Below are 21,905 nucleotides of genomic sequence, written 5' to 3' on the forward strand. Positions count from 1 at the left end.
AGAAAGTTATTTCTAAGTATTGAATTATATCATATATATTATGAAATATATGTACATTTAAAACAAAACTATTAAAACTCGAAATTTATGGCATCTTACATTGTAATTTAAAGACATGAAATTAAAAAAATTAGCAAATCAAAATTATTATATGTAACCTTGGTTCCCGTGTTTATATTTAAGCTGCCTGCTGTTCCGTATCTTCAAATAAAAGAGAAAATTCGGTAAATAAAAAAAGAGAAAAAAAAGAAACTTGGGTTGGTATTTTCTTAATGTTTACCCTGAAACACAATTTGCTGAGAAAACAATTCCCCAGTCAACAATAGCATGGAAGTCACAATGCCAACCCAACAACAACATTGAGGAAAGCAGCTAACAGAGCTATTTTATACAGGGAGAGTTCTAGGAAATGTACATGTATTATTATGAAGAGTGATATATTCAAGAAATCACAATTAAATTAATGTTGAGTATTACCATTTAGTTTTTTTTTCTAAAATCGACATTCAATGCAACTGTGCGCATTCAGTGAGCACATTATTAAATTTGTGCATTGCGTATAATCAACACAATGTATGTAATGTGTAAATAGATAAACATTAAAAATACGTAGAGATTAACATCATCTTAAATCGGTATGAGCGTCACAAAATCAATGATCCCATAAACAGTGACTTTGATTTTTGTTTTTATCGATTATAAGGAGCATGCCAGAAACTCCGCATTTACTATGTTAATCCTAGTGAAAATAAGCATGTTATAATCCCTTGCTGCTCATGGATTTGATTTGATGAAATGTTACGAATGTAGTAGCACACATCCCGGAGAATACCCTAATATCTAAAGAAAGTAAATGTTTGATGAGGTACTCCCAGTCATGAACACCATGAGTAATTCACTTCAATTACACAATGCAAATGCATTTTTATATTTACCATTATAACTCGGGAGAGTGCCTCTCGAAATCCAGAATTTCCTCTATGTATCAGTCGGCTCATATTATGATGATTTATATTGCTAACCATGGTTTAATAGATACATCTATTTCACGAGGATTTCTAGCAGTGAATTCCATCATACAACTTCTGTAAAACACGTTTAGCGCTCCCTTACACGCGATTGTATTCCAACTGCTTCAAACACTTCAACAGTCAAATATGGCGGGTGTTTACATATGACGCAACGTCATGACAATCGAGCCCGACGTCAATAAATACGCAGCTACAGCTGTTCGTCGGTCATTATCCATTATTCAGTTCCACAGTCGATTAGATGAAGGTAACAACTTGACAAAATAGCAACTTCCCACCAAAACGATGAATGGGAGTGACCAATAGTACCGTTGGGTAAATATTTTTGTCTTTGATCATTAACTGATTCTTATTTGGGAACTGATGGACATCTGATGGCAAAGTTTATATACTTTATTAATACTTAAGTGTATGGGAGCTCTAGCATATTAGAAACAAAAGTTTACATCTTTTATACTAATGATATCCCATGATTTTACTATGGGAGAAGCTGCGATATAGTTACTTATTAACTCCCATAAATGGGAAAGTAAATATATCCCAGAAAACTAGGAAAGGGATCAACGCCGGGATATATCCCTTGAAACTTTGTTCCACGTTAATTTTATCAACATGCTCGACTTGATTAATAAAGTTTTATCTTTTGTATTCCTGACTATACTTGTCCTTTGTCCAATGTACAGACTTGGGAGACCCACATAAGTTGCTTATACGTGAAAACACAGGAAACGCAACAAAAAACTGAACTTTTTAGGTTAAAAAATTATCGCACTGACCTCCAAAATAAGAATAATTGTCTATCATTTCCTGTCGGAGTACCCGCAATCGTATTAACCCTTATAAAAATCTTTCTTCCTTGGAAAACGAAAAAAAAAAAAAAAAAAAAAAAAGGATTTCCAAGAATCCTAAAGTTTCACCAATATTTACAAGATTTTAAAGGTCGTATAAAACTTTTGAAACTGGAATCCGTCGAAAGCAATCATCACTTTAAATTTAATGCAATGCGGTTTTCCACTGTATCACATATCGTAAGAATGAAATTCATTAATCAACTGTTGTTCGTTTACTGTAAACGTGAAAATATTTGAGTGATGTAAATATTTGCGAATTTTGTGATCAGTACCCTAACTAATCGTAAATTTAATCTCCTTCTATCGTTCCGTGTTTAATAAACCAAAAGGATGAAAATATTACATAGGTTACATGAGGAAAATGTAATGGTTCCAGCTGAAAATGCTTATTAGAACATTGATCAATTTCATAAACCTATAATGAATAAAGAATTAAGAGAAGGGCAAACGCAGACCTCTGGACAAAGCAGAGGTGGGATTATGGTTGTTTTTTTGTTTTTTTTATATGTAATAGCCCAAAGTGACGTGGTGCATTTTCTTTAGTGAATTCAGCATTTCAGCACTTCTATGGGCATTATAACGGTCTAGTTTGTCAATACAACGAGACATTGGGTCAGGTGTTGTCGGACGTGTGTCATACCAATTGCTAGACCGCTCTTTACGCACTAATTTTGACTACGGATGACTCCGTTTACCTAATCAAGATATAGACACAGGACGGATGCAACCGGTCTACAGAGGATGTTTACTCCTCCTTGACAACTGATCCAACCTCTGGTATGTCCAGGTGTCTATGTTTACCCAACTCTTAATATTACATTCCTGATTGGAGTTATGAGGTTGATCACAGTTCATTATCTTCACCTTTTCATATATAGCCCAAAATGATGTGGCGATTTTTTCTAAATGAAAGAACGACATTCTAGTCACTGACTGATTAAAATATATTGCAAATACTCACGTGCATTTCGATTGACCTGCTGTAAAACATAACTGACCCACTGTTCCTGCCATTTGGTCTCCTAACATCTTTAAACAAATTGTATACTTCGTAAAGATTTGTTGTCCTTATATAATTACAATTTGTCGATATAAGGTATAATTCTTAAACGCATAATGTACGTGCAATGGCAAATAAGTGTATATAATTACCCCTGATATGGGAATCCCAGCCAGAGGTCCAGATTTTATATAGCCATAGATTTCAGAGGTACTCCTAACCTCAGCAAATACATTGTGAGGAATTCCAAAATACCTGCAATGAAAATACAACAACTTTCTTAGTTAGATATGCTGCACAAAGCTGAAATTGTATGTAATTTATCGTCAAGTATCACAATGATACAGTTCTTGCCAATCATACCGAAATATGAAATATTCGTACAGAAACAAATTGGGTGTTACATGTATAACGGAAGTGACGTTATTCGGGGAAATTGAAATTGAATTTATGCAGATTATACACTTTATTTTAAATTAGTGAAAATTAAACATGTGATGTATTGTGATTATTATCACAGTAAACTGGTAGCGAAAGCCGAACTCTTAACATGCTTGCTTCGCAACCCGGAGGTTAATACATGTAAATGTTGAGGTAGCCTAGCGAGTTCGCCTCTCAACCACAAGTTCCCGGGTTCTATTGTTGATGCCGGAGCCTATGTAGTGACTTATCCTTCGGCTAGCTACCGGGACTACAGTATTTATCTGATATCACCTTAAAAATAGTGTCAGCATGATAAAGACGCCTTGCATAGGTCCAAATTTGTGAAAGTTCAGGTGATAGTGCAGACATCCATTTGTATAATCTCCCAATCTCCTAGCAGAGTGTGCCCAGCGCGAAATGGGTTACGACGAGTACTTGGTTACTCGAGGAAGGTCCGAGTACTGAATATAAAATCAGTACTCTAGTACTTGTCATTAGGTAATTTTTATTTGTCGTTCTCGCCGAGCACTTCCAATTTTCGGATATCACCGTGCCGTTATCTCAATTACTACACGCCTGTCGTGTATTGACAATTAAAAAACACATCAACACCTCAATTACGGTAGTGCATCGCTTGGTATATACATGTGACTAGGAACACCTTGTTAACGGAAATCTAGTTTCTTGGATATGCTCAATTTAAGGAGAAATACCACATCAGTGAAATCAAATAAAAGTTGAAGAGATGTACAATAAAATTTTGAAAATGAAAACTTTCAAATGTACTTATATTTAGTCCCCCAAAAAATGGATTTTTAGTAGAAAGTAATCTTTTAAAAAAAACACGCTGGACTTAAATCGAGATCTATAGATCAGCAAAAGACACGTTAACAGACTGAGCTACCCAGCTAGGCGATTAAATTTAAGGACATACATGTACGCAAAGTTTCCTAACATTTTCTCTGAAATAATTTTTTCCCATCTTTTCGAAATGAAGAGTTCTTGTATGATTCCCGAAATAGTTTTAAATTCTATACTGTAGCAATCTTATACTGATTTGGGTAGCTCGGTGATTAGCTTACCTAGCTAGTAAGGCAAGAGTCCTGAACTCGATACCGGATTGTTCCTAAGATTTTTGTCCCCCTTTGAAAAAGACCCTTATTGATTTTGAGGTCATATGGTCAGCAAAGGTCAATCTTCTCTGGACATAGTAAGATACTATTTGCTAGAACCCTTTCTTTGACGGACATCAAACTTGGTACATGTACACTAGTACATCGTAAGGAGTAGATGAACCATATTGAATTTGGGTTCACACACCTCTTATATATCCAGGGGTCCGTATTTGCCCAACTCTCTATTTTACATTGCTTATGGAAGTTATGAGATTGATCACTTGTTCTTTATCTTCACCTTTCATGATCAAAGGTCAAACTGGATATAGTAAAATATAATCTCCAATATCTAAAGAATAATTTGCTTGATTGACACTTAACTTGGTACACTAGTACATCTTACAGAGTGGATTACCCAAATTGATTTTGAGGTCACTTGGTGAAAGGTCAGGGATCAATCCACTCTGGATATTATAGGGTTATTGAACTTATATTGGTAAATATTGGCACGAGTTGGCTGTCAAAATGAAGTCGCAAGCTCGTGCATTTTGACAGCCAACGAGTGTCAATATTCACCAATATAAGTTCAATAACCCTTTTATTATATAGCTAAAGTTTTTAGTTGTTAAATTATATCCCTTTTCACTCAAAATACTCCAAAATAGACGAGAATTCATCAATATTGGCATCTATATGTAAGGTGAAAATGTGCAATAATCAGATTGCATTTCTTAACTGTTCAATATTAAACCTGTCATTAATGCATGAAGCAAACTGATTTTGTGAATGAGGACATCATAATTTATGTACAGTAAAACATTTTGTTTAAATAAATATCAAATACCGGTTCTGTCAGATTCGTAGGACCGTCGTCTGCCATTTTGGTTTGTTTACGTCGTTAGGTAGCAGGGGACAGTTTCGCACTATAGGCCCGTTCAAGTTTCTTAAAAAATGGAGATACCCCATATTTGAAGTGATATTACATGTGTAAAAATGTGTAGAATAATTTTAGGATACATTTCAAGTGTAGCTGAGTGCTTAGTGAAAAAAATGATATGCAACATGTAGGTGTCACCATGATGCCTAGTATATAGATGGGTGCAAATGCGAAACTAAGACACGTGGTCAGCAGCTGAAGAAATTCAGACTAAAACCTAGAGGGTCCAGGAAAAGGTAGGTAGCTCAGAGGGAAGGTGGATGGCCCCATATAACAGGTAGATTTTCAAGAAGGTCAGACAGGGTTCTTGATTGTGCACAGCGTCTATATCCCCTCGCTTGGTACTGTGGTGGTGTGGGGGTGGTGCGGATTTAGCCCAAATGACAGAAAATCAGAGCAAGAAGGGGGCACCTGCTCAGGGCATGTTTTGTGCAGCAACACCTGCATGTATGGATGACATTTAATTTAGGGCCCTAATTTAATAACTACACTAATTTGAAATACAAATATTGAGAAAACAGGGTTGTATGATTTTTCATTAACCTGTCATAACCTGACTTAGATGTATACCCACTTCCCACATGTTGAAAAACCAAAAAAACTGTCCTCTGACACCTTACGGTAAGGTCAATATTGAACGCTCATACTCAGAATGTTTCGGGCGCACACGATTTACGCACAATCTCTACCCAGAGTTATCGTTCCTTGTAAGTGAGAGCAAGGAACGACATCTCTGGGTGGATATTGGATTTACGCAATGCAAAGTTAGCGTTCAATAAATTCTGGTGATATTGAACGCTAACATTCTCTAGATTGTACGCAGATTTTATAATAGACTATTTAATAGCTATATAATAAAGATATTGTCCGCTCAATATCTAGAATTATTTTGGTACTACTGTCAATTAAAAGATACATGTGTATAAACCTTTTCAATTTTGCACCACGTGAGACATACATGTTTCTGAAACACATATTGTTCTCTCTTTCTTTGCTACATTTATACAGTCTACTGTAACACAACACTGTTGATTCTTTAAAACTCAAATTTTCGACGCAACTCGCGTCTTTATTAAGAGACATATTTCTCACATTATCACCAGTGTGAGATCGACTTTACCCATGTGAGACAGCCATGTGAGATTTTTCTGTCTCACACTGCTGCGGCGTCATTTGATTGTGACGTCATATATTTTCTATGATTTATGTTACACGGTGAAGATTTACGTTACACAGTGAAGTACAAATATTTTGCATTGTTATCTTTAAATGTTAATGTAGTATAGTTTTCTGGTGGATAACCTTGGGTTTTTTAGTTTACACTTACAGTGTAAACCATTTTCGGGTATGCTCTTTCTGCCTATCTAATTAGTTTTTGCGTCGAAGTTCAAATGAGGATTTTGATAATCTAAAATTTTCTGAAAGCTCCTAATTTTACGCACTAAACTGTAGTTAAAATGTGAGAAAAACAATCCTTCATTATTTACTCGTGTGGGATAGGGAAATTCCACCTCTGGAACAAGATTCGCTGTCTAGGACTCGGCAAAGCCTCGTCCAAGACTGCGAATCTTGTCCCCTCGGTGGAATTTCCCTATCTCAGACTCGTACTAATGAAGGATTCTATTAATCACATAAACAAATATCGCACACCACGAAAAAACGACAAACATTAATAATCTACATTGTTAACAAGAATGATACACTGTTATACTGAACTGAGGTTTCGTAGTAGCAGGGGACAGTTTAACACTTGTTTTTAAAATAGAAATACCCCATATTTGAAGTTATATTACATGTGTAAAAATGTATACAATAATTTCAGGATACATGTTAAATGTAGCTGAGTGCTTAATAAGATGTTGATATACAACATGGTTCACCATGATTCCTAGCATATAGATGGGTGCAAATACGAAACTAAAACAAGTGGCAGTTGCTGAAGAAATTCCAGTTAAAATATGCATGGTCCAGCAAAAGGTCTGTAGCCGAGAGGGATGGTGGATGGTACCATATGAAAGGTAGAGTTTTAAGAAGGGCAGATATGGTTCGTGATTGTGCAGTGTCTAAATCCCCATGCTTGGTACTGTGATGGTGTATGGTGGTGCGGATTAGCCCAAATGAGAGAAAATCAAAGCAAAAAGGGACACCTGCTCAGAGCTTGTTTTGTGCACCACCACCAATATGTATAGATTACCAGTATATGTAGATTACATGTAGGGTCATAATTTATTAACTACACCAATATGAACTACAAGCATTGACATAAAAGGAAAATATGATTTTTCATTAGTCTGTCGTAATCTGATTTTGATGTACAATGTATATCCCCTACCCACATGTTTCCGAACCAAAGAAACTGTCCCCTGCCACCTAAGCCTGTTTACGGACGATGGTGTAGTGAGTTTGTACTATGGTCGGGTCAGGATGAAAATAGAATTATTTTTCAAAATTATAGAAATCAACCAAATTTAGAGGGAAAACCTCTAAAACAATGTGAATGGGAAATAAAATAGTGGGGAGATAATGATTTGGAGTGAGTGGGTAGCAGGGGACAGTTTCGCACTATAGGCCCGGTCAACTTTTTCAAAAAATGGAATTACCCCGTATTTGAAGTGATATTACATGTGTAAAAATGTATACAATAATTTTAGGATGCATGTCAAATGTAACTGAGTGCTTAGTAAAAATGTTGATATACAACATGTAGGTGTAACCATGATTCCTAGCATATAGATGGGTGCAAATACGAAACTAAGACACGTGGTCAGTTGCTGAAGAAATTCCGGTGAAAACATGCAGGGTCTAGCAAAAGGTCTGTAGATGTAAGGGAAGGTGGATGGCCCCATATGAGAGGTAGATTTTTGAGAAGGGCAGATAGGGTTCTTGATTGTGCACAGTGTCTAAATCCCCATGTTTAGTACTGTGATGGTGTGGGGGTGGTGCGGATTAGCCCAAATGAGGGAAAATCAAAGCAAAAAAGGGGAACCTGCTCAGAGCATGTTTTGTGCACCAGCACCAGTATTTATAGATTACATGTAATTTAGGGTCATAATTTATTAACTACACTAATATGAAATACAAGTATTGACATCAAAGGGAAATATGATTTTTCATTAGTCTGTCATAATCTGACTTTGGTGTATACCCCCTATCCACATGTTTCAAAACCAAAGAAACTGTCCCCTGCCACCTAAGATTAAAAACCATTTGGTAGTCCGTACCATTGTGGATTCGGATATGGTAAACAGTGCCAACAACGAAAAATGATGATTGCTTCAAGAACACAATTAAACTACAAAATCAACAAAGCCAATTAATAAACAAATAAATCTCGCAATAAAATCAACAACCCAAAGGTGAGTGGGAGAGAAGTCTAAGGGAAAGATGCTATAATAGTTTTCAAGCTAATATGTTTTTTAAGGTCAAACAAATAAAGCCGCAATCTTGAAATTCTAATATCAAAACATAAAGAGCTACTATGTGAATCCGTACTTATGTATATTTAGTATAATGTTTTATCATGGTTTAGAAGTTTAAAGATGATGTATTGATGATATACTAGTTTTCAAGGTCAATACATTTTTTTCATATTACCACTTTTTTAAAAACGAATTAAAGCCGCAATCTCGAGACCAGAATGAGAGAGAGAGAGAGAGAGAGAGAGAGAGAGAGAGAGAGAGAGAGTTAATATATAAATTCATAATTATAATGATTTCCAATAATGCTTTAGCATAATTTGGAAGTTTTGAAGGTCAAACAATGATAGCAATTTTGGGAGTCCTCATTATGGCTAAATTAAGGAATTCAAGGTCAGAGCCTTGAAACGAGGGAAACGAATTGTATTTATATTAATCATACAAAAAAAGATATCTTATCGGGTGAATATTAGCGATTAGGTTGTAGAAACTGATTAAACTAAGGATTTATCCTAGATTCATGCGTGTGTAATCATTCATATTATTCATTCCACCTGGACGGAATGATTATATATATATATATATATATATATATATATATATATATATATATATGTATAACACGGCTTTTAAAGATCTTGGCTCCTGGGTTTTTGATGAGACAACTGCGCAGGATGCTACAACTAAGGATTTACTGGTTGAATACTGATCCCATTTATGCAAATATATTACACATCTAGTTTTGAACCCTATCCAGTTGATAAAATGATTCTTTGAAAGGGTTTTGTAGGGACTATATGTTATGGCGAAAGGATTGATTAATCACAAAGTTCTAAATCTGCTGATATTACAGTTGCTGTTTCATCCAACATATCTTCTATTTTTATGTTCGTATACGTGTATTTTAGTTTTATAAATTATGACACAAGTAGTTGAGACTTGTAACTAGTTAATTAAGATTAATTTAGTTGATATATTTTTCGAAACAGAACACCGATTCTTAAAAACAGTTAAATTAATTTACTTGAAATTTTGTATGAAAATTCAGTATTTTTTCTCCTATAAAAAAAAATTGGTCTCTAACCCTCACTTTTTTTTACTTCCATTTTAAATGTTAAGACAAGACCTTGAAAATTATGTGAAATTTTAGAAATTGACATTACTCCTAATATGTTCTTTTAAACCCTCAAATTTCACATCATGAATTTTTTCGTATATCAAGTGCAAAATGGTAATTATTTATTTCCATTACTGTATTAAACTTAAAAAAAAATATGTAGTGTTACAAGACATGATTTTGTATCTATTTTATGTAATGATTGATTTGTGTTGCAAATAAAGTTTAATCGAATAAATATTAAATGCAAAAAGGTCTTGTTTAGAACATTGTATCTTAATAACAAGCGCACCTTAATTCTCTAATTCTCTTCAATGTAGAAATCAAAAATACACTTCCCCCCAAAAAATTGACGTTACTCCAAATCTCAGGTGCGAACCACTCTAAATATAAAAAAATATATTCGTACCTGCAAATTTCTGGGTCCCAGGTACATGTTTCAAGGTTAAACAAGCCTGTGATTTGACCATTAGTAACGTCTGTCACATACAGCCCCCCATCTACACCACCAGTCAGATTCTAAAATCAATCAATTCCAATGTATGTAATTCTCACGTTTGCCATGAATTCATTTTCAATGTCATTTCCAAAAAAAAAAAAAAAAAAAAATCATTGTTATCAAACACCTTCAATTTCTTTCATGAAGTTGTTGTTTTCATTAAAATTTTAGACGTTTGCATCAAAGAAGAAAGTACTTTTTAGCTCCAAATTTCAGTTTGCCACTATAATTTCTCTACATTCATAGAATGGATAGCACGGTACTAAGTTGCAGGAGAGAACACAAAAAGTAAGGAACTGTACAATACCTAATCATCTAATTAAATATGTGTGGCATTAATGAATAATAAAGTAGTAAATTGTTGTTCTTTTGCCAACCTGGCAAAAGATTCCCTTGGACTAAAATGTCGCCTTTTCATTGGTTTAATTAAGCCACGTGATTGCCGTCCATCTCACTATGTCCGGCCGGTAGATCTTATAGTCGGCAATATGGCGGAATCATAACCGAATCAAATGTGTGTCTATCAATCAGATCCCTGTCGAGGACCTCGTCAACTGTAACGGAAATTTTGAAGTTTTGGATTGGAGTAGCCCTTTGTGTGACGTCAGATTTGTTAGTGTTTGCGCCAAACATGTCTCGCTCGAGAAAACGGAATAAAAAGTGAACAAAGACGTGACAGGAAATTTTAAAGACTAGGTCTACTTGACGGTAAAATGCAAGAGTGCAGATTTTGAAGAAATATTGACTGTGTGAAATTGGACAGAATGTTCGGACTCTGACTTTCATAATAAACACGGATTTTACGAAACATAGCTCGACGATGGATCGCGTTGAAAATTAATTGTTTGGAGTGATCTCCCTTCAAAATTTGATTCGTGAAGGATGAAAGAATACTCGTGAACACATCATCACATCTTTACAGTTTCAAGGCAGCTACTTTCAATGAATGAGAAGAGGGGGGGGGACGGGTCACCACTCTTTTTATATCAGACACAGACATGTACCTTGCCATTGGTACCACTGAAATATTAAAATTTCAATTTTTAGAACTGTTTGTAGACACAAATACTGGGTAGGGGGTTGTTGTTAACATAATTAAACACAAGTCATGTGATGTTGAATTCAATATTCTGATTTGTGATTTATTTTTCACAATCTTCACATTCAATATCATGATTATCAATTCCTGTACATATACTAGCTTCTTATCACATCACATATAATGGTCCTCGAGAAAATAAATCAATTATTAAGTATATATATATCAGCATTGTGACATCACAATTTCAAAGCATGATGATTCAGTAAACCTTAATGTGGTAATCCAGAAAATCCTATCAACCTAAATGAAGTCAACAGATTTGACAATCGGAACAACGATAGATGAATAGCTGTCTAACGCCGTTTTATGGCGGTTGACTAAATGAAATATGATCAGTTTTGAAGGGATTGAGATTTTTCCTGGTGATTCCCAGTAAGTCTACTCTCTTTAGAAACCAGAGAAGCGATCGTTTACGTGTTACGGGGATTATAATCCTTAACACGGATCATCCATTAACGGTCCACTCGACAGACAAATACATGTATATATAGATATACAGACAGTGTGTTGATAAGTGTCCATAGTAAAAAAAAAAAAAAAAAAACCTGGGGAAAATGACAATTTTCCTCTACATTTTGAAAAGATTTGCCAAACTGATACACGATAATGATGTTACAATTTTTGCAATAATGATTCTGATTGCTTGAATACTTCTAGATACATATCCTAATTTTACTGAATGTTCGTTTTGTGAAGAACAAATTTTTATTCTTTACATCTTATAAGTGGCAAAAACGTCCTTTTTTCTTGACAAGAATGCATTGGGTTTTCTTTTAGTTTTCTTAATTCAATAGTCTAAATTGTAATTCACTTTTTATCCTTCACAAAACCTAATACACGCTATACGGTATATCTTTCATACCCATACAATCCAGGTGTTGACTGTACCAAGCATACAGGTTCCATCTTTTATAGCTTCCATTACGCCAGGAACGTTCTTAAGGATCCATGGAACTTTTGTGTAACAAAATAACGAACTTAAAGGTATTCCAGTGGTTTTCTACAAAACAAAACCTCTAATATTTGCCAACTTTGAATTGTGCTAAATTAATTACATTGGTATTTATTACACTTTATTGTTGAATACTGAAGTCTGATTTGTCCAGACTCACCAATTTATTGTGCTACTCTTAGTATAAGCAACATATTTGGAAACGGGCAGCTCGACGAAAATGTCAAATGCGTGTAATTATTGCGCAGATAGTTCGCCGTAGGTTTCTCAACATGTCAGTCCTTAATAATAAAAAAAGCTTTGTGTCCGGGCAAGGTTGATTGAAACCCAGAAACGACATCGATTTTTACAGAAGTAAAATATTTTCATGTGTAGACGATGAAGAAATAACAAAATTGTCTGAGTACAAAACGAACAATTAAGATATTAATGATTATCATGAAAACCTCTTTGATTAAGAGAAACGAAAGGGAAGAGTTTGAACTGAATGACAAACAGACTTTGAATTTAGACATTCAGCGTAATGAGATAAAATAGTTTCATATTCTGGAGGTAAACACTTGAAATTGACGTCACTCGAAAACAAATTGTGTCTTTGTAAGAAAGAAGTATTGTAGAAAACATAATATAACTAAATAATTATATGAATTATGATACGTACATATGTTTCTTTATATTACAGTGCTTTAAATAATGCCGTTAGAAATATAATGACTAGAGTCCATTGCTATAAAATATTCTATGGTCGTTATAATGATTTACTTTGCTAATACAAACTATCATTAGGTGAAATGCTGTCAGGGCCGTAAATTACATGGAGGTGGAGGAGGCAGCTGCCTCCTCCAACTTTTGAGCCAAAAAAATTTAAAATTTAAAGTTCATTAGAATTTATGTTGTTTCCAATAACTAAGAACATGATACCTCCCTTAAAAAGCATTCCAAATCTTTCTTTTAGAATGAGTTAGTCAAGTAACATCTTAGAAGGCCCTAGAATCAAGGATTTTGCACGAAACGTGTTCAGTGTGCACAAAATGTGCTCACCCCAGACCCCCGCCTAATTTCCTGCCTCCTCCAAATTGAAGGTTAATTTACGGCCCTGGCTGTCTGGCGTGTTTCATTCCAATTATTAGACCGTTCTTTACCAAATGATTTTAACTACAGATCACTTCGTTTACCTGATCAATATATAGGAGTCATGGCGGTTCTGACCGGTCAACAAGGGATGTTTACTTCTCCTAGACACCTGATCCCTTTGTATAGCAAGGGGTTTGTGTTTGCCCTTCTTTTAATTTTGTATTTTAAAAGGATTCATGAGTCTCTCACTGTTTCTTATCTTGATTTGTCTACATATGTGAGATAAGCAATTCCTCTGATTAGAAAGCCTGTTAAATATGATAGTTGGAGATCACATGACGCTTGCTACTTCATACAGCTAAAAGTACAGTTTATGGATTAAACATCGTCATGACCTCTTTAGATCTGTTGTTTATAGAGCATAACTAGATGATGACTTGCACTGATGGCATTATGATTGTCTAAATGTATGAAATCACCCCACACTTGGTCGAATTCTCCAAAGCAACACCATAACCGGTACCCCAAAGTATCACATGACTTGTATTCCATGCACCATTCCAAACGAAGGAGTTTATATGAGCTGGGTAATGACGGTTATAATGTATCTGGTACACAACAATCTTAAAGCAGTATTAGCTCTACTTCTGAACATTTCACTTTGTTGTAAAAATGTACTATTATGATAATTCTGTATGGATATTTACCACAGGCAATAATTAGATTAAAACCAAGTTTTTCTCTCATAGAAATCGTAAATAACAATTTAACAACAACAAAATTCAACACCAAAATGACAGCTATCATTTGTACATGATTGGCTGGTTTTATGGTGTGACGTTAGATTATATTCAAAGTCATTACAATATAATGATATTTCAAAATTTAAAATAAAATATTTGAAGGATGTATAAGGATTTTTTTTTTACTATTTATAATGATAACTCACTCGGAAATGATCTATATTTCTTTCTGGCACTTTGTCAAGTTCTTTTTCATTATCGGCGTGTGTTCGAATGTCGCACCATTCTGAAAAAAACCCCAACACCAACATTGTACATTATAGAAACTGAGAGCCTAGGAATAAAGTATTTTTTTCATCGAGACAAAAAATACAGAAAACGGAAGTGCTTTCCTTTAAATATGTAAAATTACAAACCAGGATTCGTATGCATTACAATTTCAAGAATTTCTAATGATTGTAAACACAAACATGTGTGAACTGCTAATGATGTGGAATTTGATAAACTAAATGATGAAAAAAATAATTACATTCTTAAAGGGTTCGTCTTAACGAATTAAGCGTTTTGTTGATTTGATCACAAATTTTGTTTGTTAAGTGTTTATCACCGTCTGCTGCAAGGAATCCAACATGTCTAAAGATGGGGTGGGGGGTAGGAAACTGAATTGGAAGACTGATGAAAAACTCACTCTTAATTTTGTATTCTTTATAAGATTTATAAGATTAAACACTGTTCGTCATTTTCACTTTTCAACAACATTGTTAGGCTGCTCTTTACATACTGATTTTGACTACAGATTACTCCGTTAACCTTATCTAGATATACGGCTAACAGCAGGTCAACTTACTCCTCCTTAGCACCTAATTCTAAGGTTCCTGCGTGCTGTACTCCTAATTTTGCATTCCCTATGGGAATTATGAGATATGTCACTGTTCTGTTCGTTGTCTTCACTTTCATCAAAACATAGTCTATGTAGACAGAGAGAGTAGTATATGTCCCTAATAAGTATCCGGCGAAATACATACCTATAGCATTGTAAAAGATATACATAGCTATAGCATTGTAAAAGAAATACATACCTATAGCATTGTAAAAGATATATATACCTATAGCATTGTAAAAGAAATACATATCGATAACATTGTCAAAGAAATATATACCTATAGCATTGTAAAAGAAATCCATACCTATAGCATTGTAAAAGAAATATATACCTATAGCATTGTAAAAGAAATACATAGCTATAGCATTGTAAAATAAATATATACCTATAGCATTGTAAAAGAAATATATACCTATAGCAGTGTAAAAGATATACACACCTATAGCAGTGTAAAAGATATACACACCTATAGCATTGTAAAAGAAATACATAGCTATAGCATTGTAAAATAAATATATACCTATAGCATTGTAAGAAATATATACCTATAGCATTGTAAAAGAAATCCATACCTATAGCATTGTAAAAGATATATATACCTATAGCATTGTAAAAGAAATCCATACCTATAGCATTGTAGAAGGGTTTGCCCGTTTTGCTGCTCCATGGTATTAAAGTCAACATCTGATTGGTGATTCCCAGACCTATAGAAGAATGTACACTTCAATATTTAGAATGCACAAAACACAACTATCTGATTGGTGATTTATAGAAATACAGAGATAGGGAATCAACATTGTTAATGTGCAACAAGCAATAATCTGATTGGTAGTTCCCAGATCAGGAGAGAGAGAGAGAGAGAGAGAGAGAGAGAGAGAGAGAGAGAGAGAGAGAGAGAGAAGCTAACCCTCCCCTACCTACATCCCTATAAACTTATAAATGAAACTAAAAGTTTTTATTTCCCCTGTGAAAATGTGCCAGTTGAAAGAATATATTAACACTCTCTACTATACATACCATGCGATGAAAAATCTTTTTTTTTTTTATATTTTAGAATTATATTTTAGATATTATTGTCTCTGTAGTTCTATAAAACGATAGTAGTTTTACTTCTATGATAATTGAGGCAAAGTACATTTTATCTGTTGTACGTCAATATTCTTGTCCTTCAGCTGTTGAACAGTAGCGGCGATGCTTTTCCAAACTGTGTCCATGATATAAAGAGGGTCCATCTCTGTCCATCTAGAATAAAAGATGGCTTTGAACGACATTTAGAAAATGCAATTGTGTGTGTATGTGTGTGTGCGTTTGTAAGCGCCTGAATCACGCTACATGAGTATGAACACACACCTTTTATCCTACTACATTCATGCACCCGTGTAGTGGGAAGTATTTCGTTCGGAAACGTTAACTCTCATCACACTCGATTAAAAAAATATAAAATAGTCATATGTGTCGGTTTCCGGTGTGTACGTGAATTTTGTCACACAAAACCACGAGTCCAAAAGAACAGTTTACACACTTAGCTCCATTGCGTTAAATGCGCATGCGCAATGAGAATTTCCTGTTTAAAGATGGCGACAACTGTTCTCAGTAAGTATAATATTTACGTTGGTATTGGGGAATTATTTCGTTCTTTTATAAAAGAGAGTTGTGGTAGAAGGCTAAGAAAAGGTCAGTCATAACAATTAGAGTTTAGAAAGAACTAATAGTGACGTCACATGAATGCTAAATTAAATATCCAAGGGGATATTTCTTGGTTAAAAAGTGTCTATTTTAAAATCAAGATTTGTTATTATAAATCTGACATTTTATTATCATCACTTATATTTATTTAATTACGGATCTGAATTTCAATAACTTTAGACCAGAATATTCAAAAAATCATATTTGTATAATCGACAAAATTAATAAATCTAAGACAAAAATACAACTAGTGCAATTATATGGACAAGTATATATTCATCTAAAAAATAATAAGCAAGAAATACACACTGGCAAATTAATCTCTTTTACTCTGACATTTATCGTGATTTTAATTTTAAGGATTGATAGAATATAGAAGCTAATGCAGATCAACTTTTCTCAAAAAATATGTCATATTCACGAGGAAAGCGTGCAATAAGTGTTTCCAATTTATGTGATTTATTATGATGTCTTTTCCTTTCTTCATTCTTATTGTTTTGTTGATCGTAATATAAATCTGGAAAAAGAAGCAAGTTGTCCCAGACAACCCTTTGTTTGTAATAAAGGGCTACTGAATAGGTAATCCTTTGAGGAGAGACTACCAAAACTCATAAGTCACAAGCTCTGGCATAAATTTTGCAGGCCTTCATTTGTAGTGATTGGAGATTAATTGATTGTTAGAAATAATTGGAAACTTGAGAATCAATTAATAAGTTATTAATTCCCTTTGAATTTCAGAGGAGAAAGATTGTGGTGAGAGAAATGAGAGAAAATAAACTTTTTAAAAAGCTTTTAAGTGCACTTTGTATCAGTTTGCATTCACTTATTAAACTATCATGCAGGGTTATAATACAGATGTTCAAATGATATATTTAATCAATTTCATAATTGATAATAACAATTTATTAATTTGCTAGCAGATAATAAAAAAATTAACTGATTAGCAATTATTGGGGATCTTTTCAATCAGATTATCAATTTAATCAATCAATAGGTACATTACTATGAATCATGGTACTATAATGAAAGATTTTTAAGCAAAACAATGACTATGTTGATATTGACTATGATATTCAAGCAACTGCCAAATACTTTCCCGATTATTATTAATTTGTGTAGAAAGAATGCATCCATTGATCATAAATTTAGAAAACAATGAATCTAATGCCCATTGTGAATTTAGCTGCATAACTGTAGCTTTCGTTAAGTTAAAACACTTGCAATTTATTGCACACAACACACAAACCTGTACAATGTTGGACTTCAGTATTTCTATTATTTCCTAACATGCACAAACATTGAAGACATTTCACTACAACCACGGAAAGTGAAGCATATTAAATTTACATGCAGACAGACAGTAGCATTTCTACCTGTAAACAAAACCATATAATTTCTCATATGAAAATATGAACTTTTGAAATATTGTGATGGTCAAAAGTAAATACATGTAAATCCAAAAATAGAAATACTGTTTGGCTTTAAACAAAAATATAGATTTTCCCTTTTGCTTCATGATCAGGCAGATGCAGATGCAAAGGGAATGTAAATACTGCAGCACGGTGTCTTGCATGAGCAAGCGGTCTGTCAGAAATACCCGATTTTTTCCTTAATTGATATTATTTGTACATCTATTAAACTCATTTCTTTACATTTTACATCTCGTCATTTTTGGTTATTTTCCGTAAATACATTTCGCGGGTTTTTGAAAATATTTATTTTCGGATGAGGGCACTGAGGGAGAAAATAAAGGGACATGGACACGATTTGAGCTGAAAATTTTCAAATTTTATTTTTTCATTTCTAATGTTTAGAATGCTTAACTAAGGTATTTCTAATGGTCAGCAAAAATTTGAGTGTCAGTTGTCAAAGTACGTGGGAGATGCAGAGCTCACAATTCTTTGTTATAAACAAGGCTCGTGCCATGTTTTTGTTTACATGGGTTGAATATACTAGTAAATGTTTCGTTTAAAGCAGATAATTCTGAACACAATTAAATACTTTCTAGTGTTTGGCATCTCATTTTGGTTTAAACATGCTATTTTCTATTAAGCTATCTATATGTAAACAAAAATATGGCGCAAGCCTTGTTTACAAAGAATTGTGAGTGCTGTATCTCACTTGTAACTCAACAACTGCTATTCAAATTTTGGTTGACCATTAGAAATACTTTTGTTAAGCATTGTAAACAGTAAAAATGGAAAAATGAAATTTTAAAATTTTCAGCTCAAATCGTGTCCATGCCCCTTTATGATGTACTATTTCTAAATAAATATTTCTGATTACAATCATCAAATTACCTCAAATTCCATTTCTTAAATTCTCATCAGTACTATTTTTAGACAGCAATCCCAATCATGTGACACTCATATCAATGTCCAAAACAACCTGGTTTGTAATTGTAATTCCGGATGAACTTTAAACAGCTGGTAAGGGATGATTTAGAAAGCGTGAAACCTCCCTTAAATATAAATTCCTGATATATATGTTCTTATTTTCGTTGCCATAATCAATAAATGAAATACCTTTTTAGTGCCAGTATGTCACTTTGTAAAAAAGAATTCAAAATAAAAATAAGTATTTACATATTTAATATCAATCATATAATAATAATTAATGAATATTACATAAAAACTAAATGTATACATAAACGCTCTTTCCTTCTAGTACATGTTCCCTACATACAATGTTTTATTACAGCTGAGTGCCAATTTGGTCAACATGTTTTATTGCTTATCCTGATTGACAGCTCTGTTAGTTGGAACTGATCTAGTGTTTGCTTTCTTCGTTTCTTCTAAAACTGGGTTTAGCATATCAAGATTTCTCTAAGTCCACCCATCCTTGTTCTCAGATGACTACAAACCCCCGTCCACAACTCGCATGCATTACACATAATACTTTACAACAAGAGCACGGTCCAAAATAAAATAAAATTCTTATGATGTGCAATGGGTTTCAGGTATATATACTCATGTAAAAAAGAAACTGTTCAGTGTAGCTAACTTTTCATAGATAATCGTTGATTAACTCACTGAAAACCACGTATATCAGCAGTTGGTCTGATTTCTTTTACAAGTTCAAAAATGTGCTTTTTCATAAAACACTTAGCAGTTTAAAAAAGCGCAAACTGCCCAAACCCAGTATATACTTGGATGAATTAGATATTGAATTCATTCCTTAAATAGATCTGAATAGAATTGTTTTCAGGTCACATGTTGCCTCTCTTAAGGAATACATTCTGTAATTTACAAGAATTTCTGCTTGCACCCGAGTCTGTTTCACTTGAATTGATCATTGTTCCAGGAATGTCCAGTTCTGCCAAGAATTCCAGATAAAGACTGCACTGTATCCCGGTTGCCTTTCAAAGATGGTCAGGGTACATGTAGCCACTGTAGAAATTCATGACAAATTACCATTTCACTTAGACTCATCATTGTTCCAGAAATGCACAGTTCTGTCCAGAACTCCAGATTTAAAGACTGCATCCCGGTTGCCTTTCAGTAATGATCGGGTACATGTAGCCTGTCGAAAGTCATGACAAATTACCATATAGTCAAAACTAAAATATCCTAGAATAAGATGAAACGCAGTATTAAGTCTTCCCCGGAAGACATGTGTCGCCTGCTTAAGTTCATTCTATATGTAATATATCACGTATAATGTTGAAAAAGTAAATTATTCAAATGGTTTTTGTCAGCTTAATACTCCTTTTAAAGGTTTTGAGAATTACTAAACATTCTTTAACGATAACTGAATTGAAATTTAAAGATGCGACATTATTATGCAATGGAATTTGTGGGAGAATCTGTTTGAAATTAAGACATTTATTAAATGTAGACTGAATGAAAACATATGTTTGAAAATATGTATCAACCTGTTACTGTGCTCTTCAAGACAATGGTAATAACCATAAGTAATTATCTGTTGGGTTTACTGCTTAGTCTTGTTGTCTTTTTATATATCCAATTTACTGTTTCTCAAGAAAAATCATAATTAGTGCTGTTCTGAAATCACATATACTGTCCTTCAGTATGGGAATTACAAATACTGTCCTTTTGTACATAAAAATACTGTCCTTCAGTTAATCATAAAATAAAATCTTCAGCAAAAAATTTTTTTGCTGTAAAAAATTCTAAGTCCCGGCAAACAGGAAGTTGATAAGCGACAGATTCGAAAATGTCTTACACAATACAGTTGGTCACACTGATGCTCTGTGCCAAATATCAGGGAGTTGCCCCATGTGGTTCTTGAGAAAACTGTGACAGAAATGTTTTTGCTGTAAAAAATTCTAAGTCCCGGCAAACAGGACGTTGATAAGCGACAGATTCGAAAATGTCTTACACAATACAGTTGGCCACACTGATGCTCTGTGCCAAATATCAGGGAGTTGCCCCATGTGGTTCTTGAGAAAACTGTGACAGAAATTTTTTGTGACGACGTCGACGACGCAAGACGACGGATAGTGATCCCTATATGTCGCCACTGCGTGTAACGCAGGCGACACAATTAAGTCTGGTCTATTTTGAAATCTTATAGGCAAAGAAAAATTGCTTTTAAGAATGTCTGATACATACACTTGATATATTGTAATCTATCTATCCTGCTATCTGGCCACGATATTCAAATCTTAAAAGTACGTATTCCAAAGTTCTGCATGTTTACAAGATATTTACCTTACTCAGCTGTTACTATCAGTATCACGGTCACCATCCGTTTGTCAGTTTGTGATGGTTGGGGCAAAGACGCATTGGGCCCAACATATCTGGGCATGAAATGTAATTCGAAGTATCTCTCCTGATCAATCATTGAGTAAATACTCATCATGTATGATCAATCTATGTTCAGAGTTTCCAATTCCAAACAACAGGGCCTACGACGTTAATTTGACCTCGACCTACATTCACTTCCTGTGAAAGTGAAAGTAGCCCCGTAGGCACCGAAATGCTGGTGAGTGAATTGAACTTAGTGAACATGAGCAGCATTGTGGATCGGGACTAATCAGAATTGTAATCCTGTTTATTGAAGTGTTGTATAAATCACCATAATCGTAAAACAATGGAGGTTATTTGTTTTATC

General features: G+C 34.0%; 1 protein-coding gene and 1 long non-coding RNA gene across 3 annotated transcripts in view; both read right to left on the reverse strand.

The window, feature by feature from the left end:
* LOC130052120 (glycerol kinase-like) overlaps positions 1–21,905 on the reverse strand; it is a 57,378-nt gene that overhangs the window by 6,406 nt on the left and 29,067 nt on the right. For both annotated transcript variants that reach the window (XM_056156221.1, XM_056156222.1), the window contains 8 exons: positions 16,279–16,385; positions 15,770–15,847; positions 14,467–14,546; positions 12,354–12,491; positions 10,300–10,409; positions 3,035–3,137; positions 2,844–2,911; positions 159–201 (listed from right to left, as the gene is read on the reverse strand). In XM_056156221.1, the coding sequence (XP_056012196.1) occupies positions 159–201; positions 2,844–2,911; positions 3,035–3,137; positions 10,300–10,409; positions 12,354–12,491; positions 14,467–14,546; positions 15,770–15,847; positions 16,279–16,385 (727 nt within the window). The remainder of the gene's footprint in view (positions 1–158; positions 202–2,843; positions 2,912–3,034; positions 3,138–10,299; positions 10,410–12,353; positions 12,492–14,466; positions 14,547–15,769; positions 15,848–16,278; positions 16,386–21,905) is intronic.
* LOC125645477 (uncharacterized) lies at positions 19,403–21,875 on the reverse strand. Its single transcript, XR_008800491.1, has 2 exons — positions 21,503–21,875; positions 19,403–20,351 (listed from the first exon to the last, which is right to left on the reverse strand). It is a non-coding gene; the product is annotated as an uncharacterized LOC125645477 (long non-coding RNA).

This window comes from Ostrea edulis, chromosome 2, assembly GCF_947568905.1.
Source record: "Ostrea edulis chromosome 2, xbOstEdul1.1, whole genome shotgun sequence".
Classification (NCBI taxonomy): Eukaryota; Metazoa; Mollusca; class Bivalvia; order Ostreida; family Ostreidae; genus Ostrea; species Ostrea edulis.